A 12,627-nucleotide genomic window follows, 5' to 3' on the forward strand; every position below is an offset into this window, starting at 1 on the left:
CATGTGGGCAGATGGGCTCCGCGTCCCAGCGGCTCCCTGGTGGGTGGCGTGTGCCAGGTCTCACCTGCTGGGTCAGAGCCAGGCGTGCAGCGGGCAGCACGAGGCCCTGTGGTGTGAGAGATGAGGGCTGGAGCCGTGGGCCGGCCAGCGGTGCTGCACAAGTGCCAGCAGGGAAGTGCTTCCCTCTGTCTCCCGATGTTTTCTTGCAAGGCCGCTCGCTGTTGAGGAGCTTCTCGCCCAGCAGAAGAGCTGTTTTTAATTGCAGGTGATTTATGTATTTATTTTCTCACGCTGCAGAGCTCTGGCTGTTGGCCGGAGGGCAGAGGGAGCTGCTGGCGTAGCCGTGGGGCTGCAGGGATGTGTTGTCCCTGCGCTCTGCACTGATACGGAGATGTGGCCTGAAGACGGACCTGATTGTATTTTAGGTTCTGTGTACTGCAGCAGTAGTAAATTGTAGCTTATTGTAGATGAGAAGGAGTCTGTAAAAGAAATTCACTCGTGTAAAAATGTTGGTGGCTGCTGTGCTCTCGTGGCCTGGGGATGTGGGATCAGGAGGCAAAAGGTGTGGGTGCAAACCTTCTGTGCTCCTGCTTGGTGTCATGGGCTTCCCTGAGGCTGGAGCTGCTGTTCTGGAGAGGGACACCTGAACGTCCTGGGGTGCACACGGGCCTCCCATCCCTGCATTCCTATTCCCTGAGCTGCCAGGGTGGCACAACCCACGGTGCTGCTGTCAGAGGCACGAGCTCAGCCTGCACCTCCTGGTGATTCAGGCTCCTTCCTGTCCCTGCTCTGAGTCCAACCCAGACTTGTGAGCTGCGCTGCTGAGAGCTGCTCGGGCTGAGCTGCGGAGGGGCTGGCTGTGTTTGGGAATCAGGTGGGTTCCAATGCCATCAGATCTGCGCTGGGAATGCTCGTGTGGCCGCTGGCTCACGCAGACACCTTGGAGGGCATCTGTGGGGTGGTTACAGTGGGGTTGGACACAGTATCTGTATGCTGGCTGCCAGCTGAGCACGGCACAACAGCAGTGGGTGGGAACGCGATGGAGCAGGAGCCCCGGGTCCTCTGTGTGGCTGCAGCCCCAGGTGCGAGGTGCTTCTCTTCCTTCCCCTCAGTCCTGACTGCTTCTTCCCTTCGCACAGGCATGAATGACCAGGCTCATCCCCAGCACTGAGCAGCCGCAGCCGGGTCGCCATGCCGATCCCACCCCCGCCGCCGCCGCCCCCCGGCCCCCCGCCGCCCCCCACCTTCAGTCAGGTAAGGGCTTCCCTCAGTGTGCTGCCATCCATCCGTGTTACCCAAACCAGCCTGGCTGTGCACCGGGCTGGACTTGCTGTGCATGCAGGTGTGAGCTGCTGCTAAGAGGCTTCTCATTTACAGGCGAACACAGAACCACCAAAATTGAGCCGAGAGGAGCAGCGCGGCCGTGGAGCCCTCCTGCAGGACATCTGTAAAGGGACCAAGCTAAAGAAGGTGACACAAATCAATGACCGGAGCGCCCCCATCCTAGAGAGTGAGTACCCCCCTGTTGTACCCCACACTGGGTGCTGCTCTGCACTTCAGGGTGGGCTCTGAGCCCTCAGCTGTGTTCTCACCAGTGGCTCCTGGTTGGAGGAGCCGATTGCACCAAGTACAACCTCTGTGCCTCCATCCTTCCAGAGCCCAAGGGCAGCGGTGGCAGCAGCTACGGCTCCAGCTCAGCTGCGATCCAGCCCAAAGGCGGCCTCTTCCAAGGCGGTGTGCCCAAGCTCAGACCTGTGGGAGCAAAGGACGGCTCAGGTAAAGGCCCTCAAGACGTGGTTAGTGAAGGAAGGTTCCCCAGCAGGAAAGGGTTGAGGATCCGCCGCGTTTGCGTGGGACATTCAGCCGTTAGCAGCAGGGACCCCAAACTGCCACCCACGTGTGGCCGCAGACAAGCGCCGTCCTCCACGCTTTGGCGTCCCCAGCGCACCGCCCTCCTCACAGCGCTGCTGAACGCTTCTCACTGCTATTTTCTGTGGCAGCCTGCCTTCCAGCAAGGCGGCAGGCGGTGAGAGAGGAGCTGCGTGTGGCTGTGTGCGGTGCCAGCTCCCTGCCGGTGCCAGACAGCGCTCCCCGCGGTCTGGCCCTCGCCGCAGGGCGGGCAGGCTGCCCCGAGCAGAGGCTGCGCCGTCCCTTGCTGTGCCTGGTGGCTCACTGCGCTTTCCCTCCCCGCAGACGGATCCGGGAAGCAAACCCTGCAAGTCCCCGGCTCCAGAGCCGCTGCCCCCAGGCCCCCGGTGCCGGCCAGCAACAGCCGACCTCAGGATGATTCTGACAACAGCCGAGCCTCTCCGCCGGAGCTGCCGCGCACGCAGCGGCCGTCCCTTCCGGACCTCTCCCGGCCCGGCGCCGCCGGTGGCACCGGCATGAAGCACAGCTCGTCTGCGCCGCCGCCTCCCCCCCCGGGCCGCCGTGCCGCCGCGCCGCCCGCCCCCCCGCCTGCACACGGCCCCAAGGTCTCCTCCTACAACCGGGAGAAGCCCCTGCCGCCCACCCCGGGACAGCGAGCGCCTGCTGGCAGGGACGGACCCCCCGCCCCCCCACCCGTCAAGCCCCCGCCCTCCCCAGTCAGTCTCCGAACGGGGTCGGGGGCTCAGAGCCAGTCCCTCGCCCCCCCTCCACCCCCTTACCGGCAGCCCCCCGGCGTCCCCAACGGCCCTTCCAGCCCCATCACCGAAGCTGCCCCGGAGCTGCCGCAGAGGCACAACTCCCTGCACAGGAAGACGCCGGGCCCCTTGCGGGGTCTCGCGCCGCCGCCGCCCGCCTCGGCCTCCCCGTCCCTCCAGAGCAGCCGCCCCCCGCCGCCAGCCCGGGACCCCCCCAGCCGTGGTGCAGGTGAGAACTCTGCTCTTCTGGGTGGTGGCTGGGCTGTTTGTGGCTGATGGGAGATGCCCAGGGAGCCGTTGGAGCTGGGAAGCAGTGAGGTGGTTCTTCCTGCACGGGGCAGTCGGCGTTGACATTGACCCAGGGGTGGCTTCTGGCTCGTCTCGTTCTGTTGACAGCCCTGGTTGTGTCTGGCTCTTTCTGTCTGTCGTTGGCAGTAGGTTGTGGCTGTGCAGCTCAAGCACAAGTGGCCACCGTGTCCTCCTGGGGTGGGAGAAGAGCGTGCTGGAACTGCACATGGTGGCTTCTCCCCTGTGCTTCCTAAATGTCGCTGGGGCAGTGACAAAAAGCTGCAGCAGAGCCTCAGGAATGCTCCAGCCCCGCTCTGTGTGCTGGATTTGGCACTGCGAGGTTCAGACACCCTGATGCAGTCCTGGTGACTCGTATATACGCACCAGGGGCGCTGTGGCCCCTCCCAAGAGGTGACTGTGGAGTCCCCTCCTTGTCCCACTGCTGGGAGAAGGGACAGCGTTGTCCCGGTGCCCCCGCCTGCTGCTGGGCTCCCTGTCCAGCCCGCAGCTCCAGCCTGGGTCCCTGCCAAGCCGCCGTACTTCAGGCTCTGCCAGAATCCTCTGCTGAGTTACGGCTGGCGGTCCGCTGCCTTAGTCTGTGTGTAATTAGCCTAACGAGGAGCACGACCTGCCGCCGTACTTCGGTGGGAACGAGGGGGCAGTCAGCAGGGCCGCTCTTTTGGTAGCCCCTGGGTCTGCTTGGCCTCTGGGCTGAGGGGCAGGGCTGGGGGCTCTGCCCGCCTGGCCCTGTTCTCCTCCACCCCTGGGGCTGGCGGGCAGGATGTCCCTGACCCCGCTGCCGGGCCGGGGGTGTCGCTGTGGGTCCCCTTGTCCCACTGTGCAGATGCTGACCTCGCTCTCCTTGCAGCCCCGCCACCCCCGCCGCCCATGCTGCGAAATGGGGGGCGTGATGCCCCCCCACCCCCACCCCCCTACAGACTGCATGGTTCTACTGAGCCCCCCCAGCCGCGGGAAGCCACCCCCACCGCCCACCCGGACGCCTGCCGGGCCGCCCCCACCCCCACCGCCGGTGAGGAACGGGCACCGGGACTCCATCGCCACTGTCAGAGCGTTCCTGGGTGAGTGGGGCTGTGTGCTGGGGAGGGATGGGGGCAGCCCTGGGGGCCGAGTCCTTCGGCCTTGGCTCCCATCCGCAGCCCGCTCCTGACCTGCCCAGTTCTTGTTTTTCTCCCCTTTTTTCTGTAGATGACTTTGAATCCAAATATTCGTTTCACCCCGTCGAAGACTTTCCAGCCCCAGAAGAATATAAATACTTCCAGAGAATCTACCCCAGCAAAACCAACAGAGGTAAGGGCGGAGCATCCCGTGGTCCCTGCTGTGCCCTGCCGTGCTCCAGAGGCAGGAGGTGGCAGCAGAGCCACCCGCTGTCCTGGTCACGCTCCCAGCCAGGCAGTGTGCCCGGGTGCTGCGGCTTCCCTGGGCTCCATGTTTGCTCCTGGGGACACCGCGTGTGCTGGCGGCAGGCCGTGCTCCTGTGCTGAGGGCGTTTGGTGCTGGAGTGGCCCTGCAGGATGCGCTCTGTGAAGCGCTGATGTGGGGCAGATGGGTTTGGGAGCCCCCCCGGCGCTGCCTGTGTCCCCGTTACCCCTCTTGGATGCGGCACATCCTGCATGGAGCGCCCTTGCCGTGCTGCTGCAGTGTGCCAGCCCTGCGGATCCCGGGGGGGACTCTGGGGAGAGCGGGATGCTCGGTTATTTTTAGAGCCATGAATGTTTAATGTGGATTTGAAAGGCCCCGAGCCTTCTGTGCGTGCCGCAGCGGCTGCTGCTCACATCACAGCTCTGGAGTGGCGCGAAGGGGGGGGTGCGGGGGGAGGCCTGGTTTCACCGTGCTTTCTCCTTGCAGCCACGCGTGGGGCCCCTCCTCTGCCCCCCATCCCCAGGTGAAAGCGAGCTGTGCCGGCGGTCGGTCCTGAGCACAGCCGCAGAGCTGCTCCCCCTTCTTCAGACGGACCCTCGCCACCTCCCTGCCCCCAGGAACCTGCATGAGAAACTCCCGGCGCCTTCGGCTCTCCCAGGACGAGCGGACGCCCCCGGCCCACGCTCACCACAAACCCACGCGGCTCTTTGCCCCGCGGCCCCACGTCGGAACCCGCGCTCCAGGCAGCGGGCGGGGCCGGGGGCGGGCAGTGCACCGCCGGGGACGGACACGGGCGAGGGCCGCGCCGGGGGTCCTCGTGGGCTCAGAGCAGAGCGGGGCTGTGGTGGCCGTGGGACGGGGCCGGCGGAGCCCTCCGCCCCGGTACTGCGATTTCGTAGAGCTGCTGGGAGCGGGGCCGCGCCTCCACGGTGGCTCCAGGGAGGCCGTGCGGCTCCGTGCTAACGCCGCGGGACCAAAAGGAAGCGGCAGCTGATGGACGTGGGCCATTTGCGGGGCTCTGCGGCCGGGGGTCGGGGGGCTGTTACGGGGGGGGGTCGGGGCTGCGAGCCGTTATGCCTTACGCGGGCTGCTGGCTCCGCGCAGCGGGCTCCCGTTAACCATCGTTACTGATCAGTTTTGTACCGTAGGAGGCGGGGGCTGCGGCGGGGTAAACTAAACCCTCACCTTTAACCGTTCTTCGTTCGTTCGTTTGTTTTCTACGGCGCTGGAACCTTCCCCAGGAGGGAGCGAGGCCCCGCGCGGGGGGGGGGGCACCGTTTGGTTTAAATAAAGGCAGAAAAGCCCTCCGCGAGCGGGCGGCTCAGCCCCTGCGGGGGGAACGGCGGGGGGAGGGACTGGAAAGGGAGAGGGAAAAGCCGTGAGCTTGGAACTGCGTTTAAATAAAGGTAATAAAGGTGCAGCGGTGTCGGTGCTGGGGGCGCGGGGGGGGGGGGGGGGGGGGGGGTGGGGGGGGGGGGCGGGCGGCGGGGGGAGGGGGGGGGATGGAGGTGGATGGAGGTGGAGGAGGGCTCGGGGCTCCCGCCCGGAGGACTACACTTCCCGGTACGCGTCGCGCCCCCGCCTGCGCCTCCCGGCGTGCCCCGCGCGCTGCCTCCCATTGGCTGCTCGGAGCCCCGCCCCGCCGGGGGTTTGGCGCGAGATCTCGCGATTGGCGCCGGCGCCGTGAGACGCAGCCAATGGAGCGAAGGGGGCGGGGCCTGTCCGGGTCGGTGGCGGGAATTGCGGAGCTGAGGGCTGAGTTGGCGCGAGAGGGTGAGCGGGGGCTGCGATGGGGGCGCGTGGGGAGCGGGGCGGCGCGGGATCGGGGGGCAGAGCTGCGCGGCGGGGCCGGCAGAGGAGGGCGGCGGCTCGGGGTCGCGCCGTAGGGCCGGGGCGCGTGGAGCGGGGCCGGGAGCCGTGAGAGGGGCGGCAGCTGAGTGCTCGGGGTCGGGCCGCTTCCCGCCGTGACCGCTTCCATCCCCGCAGGGCTGCAGCCATGTCCGTCGCCCGCCCGCAGCGCCAGGCCACCATCGCCTTCCCCCGGCGGCGCGGTGCCCGCTGCGGTGCCGCTGCCCCGTCCAAGACCCCTCCGGCTGAGCCCGACCCCGCGGACCCCGCTGCCTGGCGCCTCTCGCCGGTGTCCCCGCGCCCCGCAGAGCCCAGCCCCGTCACGCCGTCAGCCCGGAGCACGGCGCTGCCCCTGAGCCCCCGCAAACGCCTGGGTAAGAAACGTTCACCTCCTGAGGCCCCCCGGACGGGGCAGCCCCAGCCCTGGGCACCCTGATGTGAGGCTGCGGCGCCCCGGTGGCACAAAGCTTCCCTTCTGCAGGCGATGACAACCTGTGCAATGTGCCCCACGCCACGCCCTGCTCCCCGGCCAAGCGCTGCAAGGAGAACCGCGGCTGCCGAGTGCTCTTCAGGGACCCCACGGCCTCCCCAGGAAAGCAGAACGCTCCAGGGCTGCCCGTGCTGCAGCGGGGGCAGGAAACGCCGCAGGGCTCAGGGCGCAGCGCAGGACCCACCCGCAGCCGCCTCTTCAGGCAGGAAGGTGGGTGTGGGTGGCAGAGGGACGTGTCCCTAAAGCTGGGGATGGCCTCTGCCCGTCGCCCGCCCTCATCCCCCTCGTTTTTCGCACCCCTGCCACAGGCACGTGCTACCAGCAGGCGAAGCGTGCGCTGCATGCGGCGCTGCCCGAGCGCCTGCACGGCCGTGAGCAGGAGGCGGCCGCCATCCGGCAGTTCCTGCGGGAGCACGTGGCTGCACGCCGCCCTGGCAGCCTCTACATTGCAGGAGCGCCCGGCACCGGGAAAACGGCGTGTGTGAGCTGCGTGCTGCGTGACTGCAAGGTGTGTGAGCATCCCATAACGCCGCCCCTGGGGGCTCGGGGTCCGTCCCGTGGCCTTAACCCTGGTTCTGGTGTGGGCTTTGGGATCTCATCCCGTTCTCCCGGTGAGGTCTTTGGGTCCTGCCCCCTAACTCTGACTCTGCTCCTGGGGGTGGGCTCAGGGTCCAGTTGCCTGTCCCAGACTCTGCTTATGGAGAGCTTTGGGTCTGTCCTCTTCCCTTAATCCAGTTTCTAGGGTGGACTTTAGGGCCCCTGGTCCTTGGAAGAGTTTGGGAAGAATCTCATCCCCTGCCCCTGACATCGCTCCTGACTGTGGGTGGGTTTTAGGGTCCCCTACTGTTCTCCTCGGGTGACTTTTGGGATCCCATCTGCTGCCCCTAACTGCACTCCTGGTCTCTGCAATGCCTCCTGCAAGAGGCTCAGAGTGAGCACATGGGGCTCTCCTATGGGACTTCACAGGGTGGGCATTGGGATGCTGTCACCCTCGTGTGACACTGCCCCATCCCCACAGGACGAGCTGGCGGGCAGCCGCAGCGCGGTGCTGAACTGCATGGCGCTGAGCAGCGCCCACGCCGTGTTCCCCGCGGTGGCAGAGCAGCTGGGGCTGCCCACAGCCGGGGCAGGCAGCAGGGAGCTGGCACGGCGGCTGGAGCGGGCGCTGACGACCAAGGGACCCATGCTGTGAGTCACCTCCTGGTTGGGGGGAGGGGACACGACTGGGGTGGGCGTCCCAGTGTCCCCAGCGGGGCCGTGGGCTGACCGTGTGCCCCGCAGGCTGCTGGTGCTGGACGAGATGGACCAGCTGGGCAGCAGGGCGCAGGATGTGCTCTACACCATCTTCGAGTGGCCGCGGCTGCCCGGCTCCCGCCTGGTCCTCATCGGTGAGCGCGCGCCCCCAGCCCTGGTTTATATATATAAATCAGGGGCCCCACAGCCCCAAACCCAGAGCCCCTGCCTTCCTCACCCCGCTGCGCATCGTAGGGTTGGCCAACGCTCTGGATCTCACCGAGCGCCTGCTGGCGCGCCTGCACGCCCCCCCGCTGCCCGGCCCCCGCCTGCTGCGCTTCGCCCCATACGGCCGTGAGCAGCTGGCTGCCATCCTGCGCGGCCGCCTGGAGCAGCTGCAGGGCGGCCCCATCCTCGAGCCCAGCGCCCTCCAGTTCTGCGCCCGGAAAGTGTCGGCTGTGTCCGGGGATGCGCGCAAAGCGCTCGATGTCTGCAGGTGGGTGTGGGGCTGTGGGGGCTTTTCTGAGCCGCACCGTTCGGTGATGCTGGGTTGGTCCCAGCCGTGCTGCGCAGCCCCCAGAGCTTTCTGCTGTGGAGCTTCCCCACTTCTCCCAGCCAGGGATGTGGGGAGCACGCAGCTGTGTGATGTGCTGGGCAGAGCACGGTGTTGCGGCGCGGTCTGGGGGGTCTGAGCCCACCTTTGGGTGCTGATGGGGCTGTGCCCTCAGGCGTGCCGTGGAGCTGGTGGAGCTGGACGTGCGGAGCCAAACCCTGCTGCAGCCACTGCCTGGTGAGTGAGTGACCCCTGGAGGGGGCGCTGACCCTGTGGTCCCACCTGGGGGCTCTGCGCCTCTGCCCATCTCGCAGCGCCTGAAACCCTTCTGCCGCTCTGCAGGTGACCCCACAGCCGCGCCGAGCCCCGTCCCCAAGAGAGTGGGGCTCCCGCAGGTGTCCCGTGTCCTCTCAGAGGTGTTTGGGGACAGGATGGCAGCAGGCAGCCCTGGTGCTGGCGATGCATTCCCGCTGCAGCAGAAGGTCCTCGTGTGCTCCCTGCTGCTGCTCACCCGGCACCTGCGCACACGCCAGGTCACGCTGGGCAAGGTGAGTGGTGGCCGTGACCTCAGGGTCCCCAGTGTCCTCTGGGTTCTCCACAACCTCCATCATCCCTGAAGTCCTCTGTGTCCCTGAGGTCCCCAGCGTCTCAGGGTTCTCTGTGGTCCCTATGATCTCCAGTGTCCCCTTTGGGGTCCCCACGGTACCCACTGTTCCCTTGAAGCCCCTGGGCTCCCCAGCGTCCTCTGGCTGCACTAACACCCCCTGCCCCACAGCTCCACGACGCCTACAGCCGAGTGTGCCGGCAGCAGCAGCTCCCTGCAGTGGACCAGGCGGAGTGCCTGTCCCTGGTCACCCTGCTGGAGTCCCGCGGTGTGCTCGAGCTGAAGCGTGCCAAGGACACTCGCCTTACCAAGGTAGGGGAGCAGCCCTGGGGACGGACAGCCCCTGCATGGCGGCCCCGAGGTGCTGAGCACTGTGTCCCCCCTCCAGGTGTCCCTGAAGGTCGAGGAGGAGGAAGCACAGCACGCACTGCAGGACGCCACGCTGGTGGGCAGCATCCTGGCACGAGGGCTGCTCTAAGCCCCCTCGGCCCCACGGCAGCTCAGCGGTTTGGTGGCCCCATGGGTGGGTGGTGGCACTGCAGATGCTCGGCGCAATTCCCACCCTGGAGGCAATCGTATGCAGTTTTATCATTGTTATTTTATTAATTGCTGTTAACGGGAGGGTGGTGTCTGCTGCAGCCCCCCCACAGTCCCCCCGGCCTTGGTGAGTTCCTCCACTGGCTGTGGGGTTGGCTCCATCAGAGCTGTGTGGGGATGCCGAGGTGGGGGGGGTGCCTGGGGGTCCCCCCATCTCCTGGCCCTAATAAAGTCCTCCTTAATTGTGCTGCTGCTGTGGGCTTTGTGTCCCCATCCTGTGGGCGCAGGGCTGGCCCCGCTTGGCCTCTCAGCCCCCTCACCCCCCCAGCTCCTCCACTTGTGTTAAATAACGGCAGCGCTGACCTAATTCTGCAGCTTCCCAGCTGCGGGGGGGCCTGGGGCTGCAGCGCTGGGGAGGGGGGCTGCAATCTCTGGGTGCCCCAATCCCTGCCATTGCTCTTCCCCATCCAGACACTGTCCCCCCACTTCTGACATTCGTCCCTCCCTAGGCCGGCGGTGTTGGGGTGATGGAGGGCCCAGAGGGTGCTGTTCTCCTCCTGTAGGGCTGACCCGTGTTCCTGCTCTGTGCAGCCATCGGGTGTGGGGGGCAGATTTTGGTGCCTCCTCTTTGCTCTCTGTCCCAGGACTTTGTGTCCTTTGTCACCTGGCTGGGGCAAAACCCTCGGGGGGGGGGGGTGTTCCCACGTGCCCCCCCATCCCATGACGCAGCCCCGGCGGTGGTGGTGCCTGGAAGGAAGCGGTGGCCGCGTGTGACCGCAGTGACGCAGCTGTGATGCAGGTGGCACCGCGCTGCTGTGGGCCCCTCCATGGCACTGCGTGAAGGTGGCACAGGGGATGTGAGCAGAAGGCCGCGGCCACCTGTGCCGGGTGGCACATCTTGGGGCTGTCCTTGCAGTGCCACAGGGATGGGGCAGCGCAGGGAGCGCGGCACCACCTCTGTGCGCCCACGTCCCCCCGCTCGGTGCTCTGCGTCTGTGCCCACGGGCATGGCGGGGGCCTCGTGTCCCCTCGCCGGTGTCCCCAGCGCCTTGCTGTCCTCCCTTGCACTCTCCTTACATAAGCAGCCACGTGGCCGGGCACGGTCCCCTCCCGCTGCGCTGTCACCGCCGGCACCCAGATTCCATCTGACAGCCGCTTCCGCTCCGCTGCACCCGTGATGGGCACTGGGGACGGGGGGCACAGCACGACCCCGTGTGACCCCGCATGGGGACGCCGGCCCCCACCCCACGGACGCATCCCGGAGGGGCACGAGGCCAGCCGTGGCCCCCCGGTGCTGTAGGGTTGGGGGCGGCTGGGGGGGGGCCCAGTCGGGCGGGGGGCCGCACGCATCTGGCAGTGATTTGGTGCATTCCTCTGGGCTGAGCGCATGCCGGCGGCCCGGCCTGGCTGCGGTGCGTGGGGAGGGGGCTGCAGTGGGACCGGCCCAGCGCTGCCGTGTGCGGCAGGGAAACTGAGGCGCTGTGGGGCGTGCAGCAGCTGCTGCTCCCCTGTCCCAGCAGGGTGGGCAGGCAGCGTGCGGTGGCAGTGGCTGCTGAAGCCCGGTAGTGGGAGCAGCCCCACGATTCATGCATGTCCGTGTGTCCTCATGTCCGTGTGTCTTCGTGTGCCTGTGTGCTGTGTGCCCGTGTATCTGCCTGTCCGTGTGTCTGTTTCTACCTCTCAATGCATCCCTGAGCCCAAATTCCCACTGTAGTTCCTGCAGGCCCCATTGCTGCTCCCAGCGTGAGCTGTCCGTGCCCTGCAGCCCGTGGAGGCAGCTTAGGGCCCCCCAGGACCCCTCCCAGTGTCCCAGCTACCCCCTCCCTGCCGCCTGCCCTCTAGCGCCGTCCCCCAGGGGCCTGGCCGCGGTGCAGCCGCCCTCCGCGCTCGTCCCGTTCCCCTGGGTGACCCCCCGCCCCCCTGGGAGGCCACGAGGTCCCTCCTCCGTCGCGGGGGGAACCGACCCCATCAGGCCCTGAGCGAGCCGACCGGGAGCAGCTCCGACCCCTCCCAACGGAGGGTCTGGGATAGGGGAGGTGGGATGTGGGGGGGTGGGAAATGCAGCAAAGACGCGGCCCCTTTAAGCCCGCGCGGCCCCTTTAAGCCGCCCCCCCCCCGGGCGCGGCGCGCGCACCCACTTTCTCCCCTTCCGCCTTTCCCGCGACTTCAAAGCGCTCCAAGCAGCGCCGCCCCGCCCCCCGCGGCGCCCCATTGGCGGGAGGGGCGGGGCCGGGGAGTGGGGGCGAGTGAGAGCGCGGCGGGGGCGGGGCCAAGGAGGGGGCGTGGCTCCGGGCTGTGGGCGGGGCCAGCAGGAGGCGGGGCGGCGCGCGCCCTCCCGCCCTCTCTCCGCCGCCGCCGCCGCCGCCGCCGCCGCTGCGCCCCGGGCTGAGCCCCGCCCGGCCCGGCCCGGCCCAACCCCGGGTAAAGTTTCCCCCTCGAGCACATGACTCGCGATGGCCGCTGCCTCCTCGCCTTGAGCTCTTCCCTTTCGCCGTTCCGTCGTTCTTCGGCTCCGCTCGGGTCGCCGCTCGCCGCCATGCAGCCGCCGTTACCCGGAGCGTCCCGGCCGTGAGCGCCGCGCGCAGGTACCGCTCCCGCTGCATTGTGTTCCGGGGGGGGGGGCGCGGAGCGTCGCTGCGTTCTGCCCGCCGCGGCCCCGTGCCGGACTGAACCCCCCGCCCCCCCAGCGCCCCCGGCGGCACTGGGTGCCCCCCCATCAAGAGGTCCTCCCCGGGAAGGGGGGTTTCCGTGCGGAGAAGGGGGTGCTTCGAATGGGGGGGGGACGACGACACCGGGATCCCCCTGTGGTTCGTTAAGGTTTTGCTCCCTCATTTTTCTCTTTTACGATGAGGGGGGGCCGCTCCGGGTCTCCCCCCCTTTTCCCCTTTCTGGCTCGGGGGGTTGCAGACCCGCTCGCTTTTCTCGTTCTTTTTTTTGCACTGAGGGCTCCTCCTCGGATGGCTGCCACCCCCCCGGCTCCCATCCAGCACCCAAATGAAGGCTGGTGGCGTGGGGGTGTCCCCTCCCTCTTGGTGTATTTGGGAGCTCAGTGGGTGCAGGATGCTGAGGA

The 12,627-nt window shown here is 67.8% G+C and overlaps 2 protein-coding genes across 2 annotated transcripts; both read left to right on the forward strand.

Annotated features, from left to right (window-relative positions):
• Positions 1 to 302: 302 nt before the first annotated feature.
• WIPF2 (WAS/WASL interacting protein family member 2) lies at positions 303 to 5,063 on the forward strand. The gene is given in 8 exon segments (XM_042892279.1): positions 303 to 1,254; positions 1,378 to 1,510; positions 1,657 to 1,776; positions 2,194 to 2,853; positions 3,781 to 3,863; positions 3,865 to 3,991; positions 4,119 to 4,220; positions 4,779 to 5,063. Coding segments are annotated over 8 exon segments (1,329 nt in total). The 5' UTR covers positions 303 to 1,191; the 3' UTR covers positions 4,820 to 5,063.
• A 963-nt stretch (positions 5,064 to 6,026) lies between these two features.
• CDC6 (cell division cycle 6) lies at positions 6,027 to 9,662 on the forward strand. The gene is made up of 11 exons (XM_042892278.1): positions 6,027 to 6,065; positions 6,279 to 6,514; positions 6,622 to 6,840; positions 6,939 to 7,138; positions 7,649 to 7,818; positions 7,912 to 8,018; positions 8,119 to 8,359; positions 8,592 to 8,653; positions 8,759 to 8,964; positions 9,192 to 9,332; positions 9,409 to 9,662. The coding sequence occupies exons 2-11, from the start codon at positions 6,289 to 6,291 to the stop codon at positions 9,496 to 9,498; spliced, it is 1,662 nt and encodes a 553-aa protein (XP_042748212.1). The 5' UTR covers positions 6,027 to 6,065; positions 6,279 to 6,288; the 3' UTR covers positions 9,499 to 9,662.
• The last annotated feature ends 2,965 nt before the right edge of the window (positions 9,663 to 12,627 follow it).

The sequence above is a fragment of the Lagopus leucura genome, unplaced genomic scaffold (genome assembly GCF_019238085.1).
Source record: "Lagopus leucura isolate 7727_CA_CO unplaced genomic scaffold, USGS_WTPT01 259-9_obj-0_obj, whole genome shotgun sequence".
Taxonomy (NCBI): domain Eukaryota; kingdom Metazoa; phylum Chordata; class Aves; order Galliformes; family Phasianidae; genus Lagopus; species Lagopus leucura.

Excerpts from the sequence above, each read along its gene's own strand:
- CDC6 (XM_042892278.1), top strand. The coding sequence starts at position 6,289 with ATGTCCGTCGCCCGCCCGCAGCGCCAGGCCACCATCGCCTTCCCCCGG. Across the intron at positions 8,019-8,118 it reads CTCCCGCCTGGTCCTCATCG|GGTTGGCCAACGCTCTGGAT; the intron begins GTGAGCGCGCGC and ends TGCGCATCGTAG. Across the intron at positions 8,965-9,191 it reads GCCAGGTCACGCTGGGCAAG|CTCCACGACGCCTACAGCCG; the intron begins GTGAGTGGTGGC and ends CCTGCCCCACAG.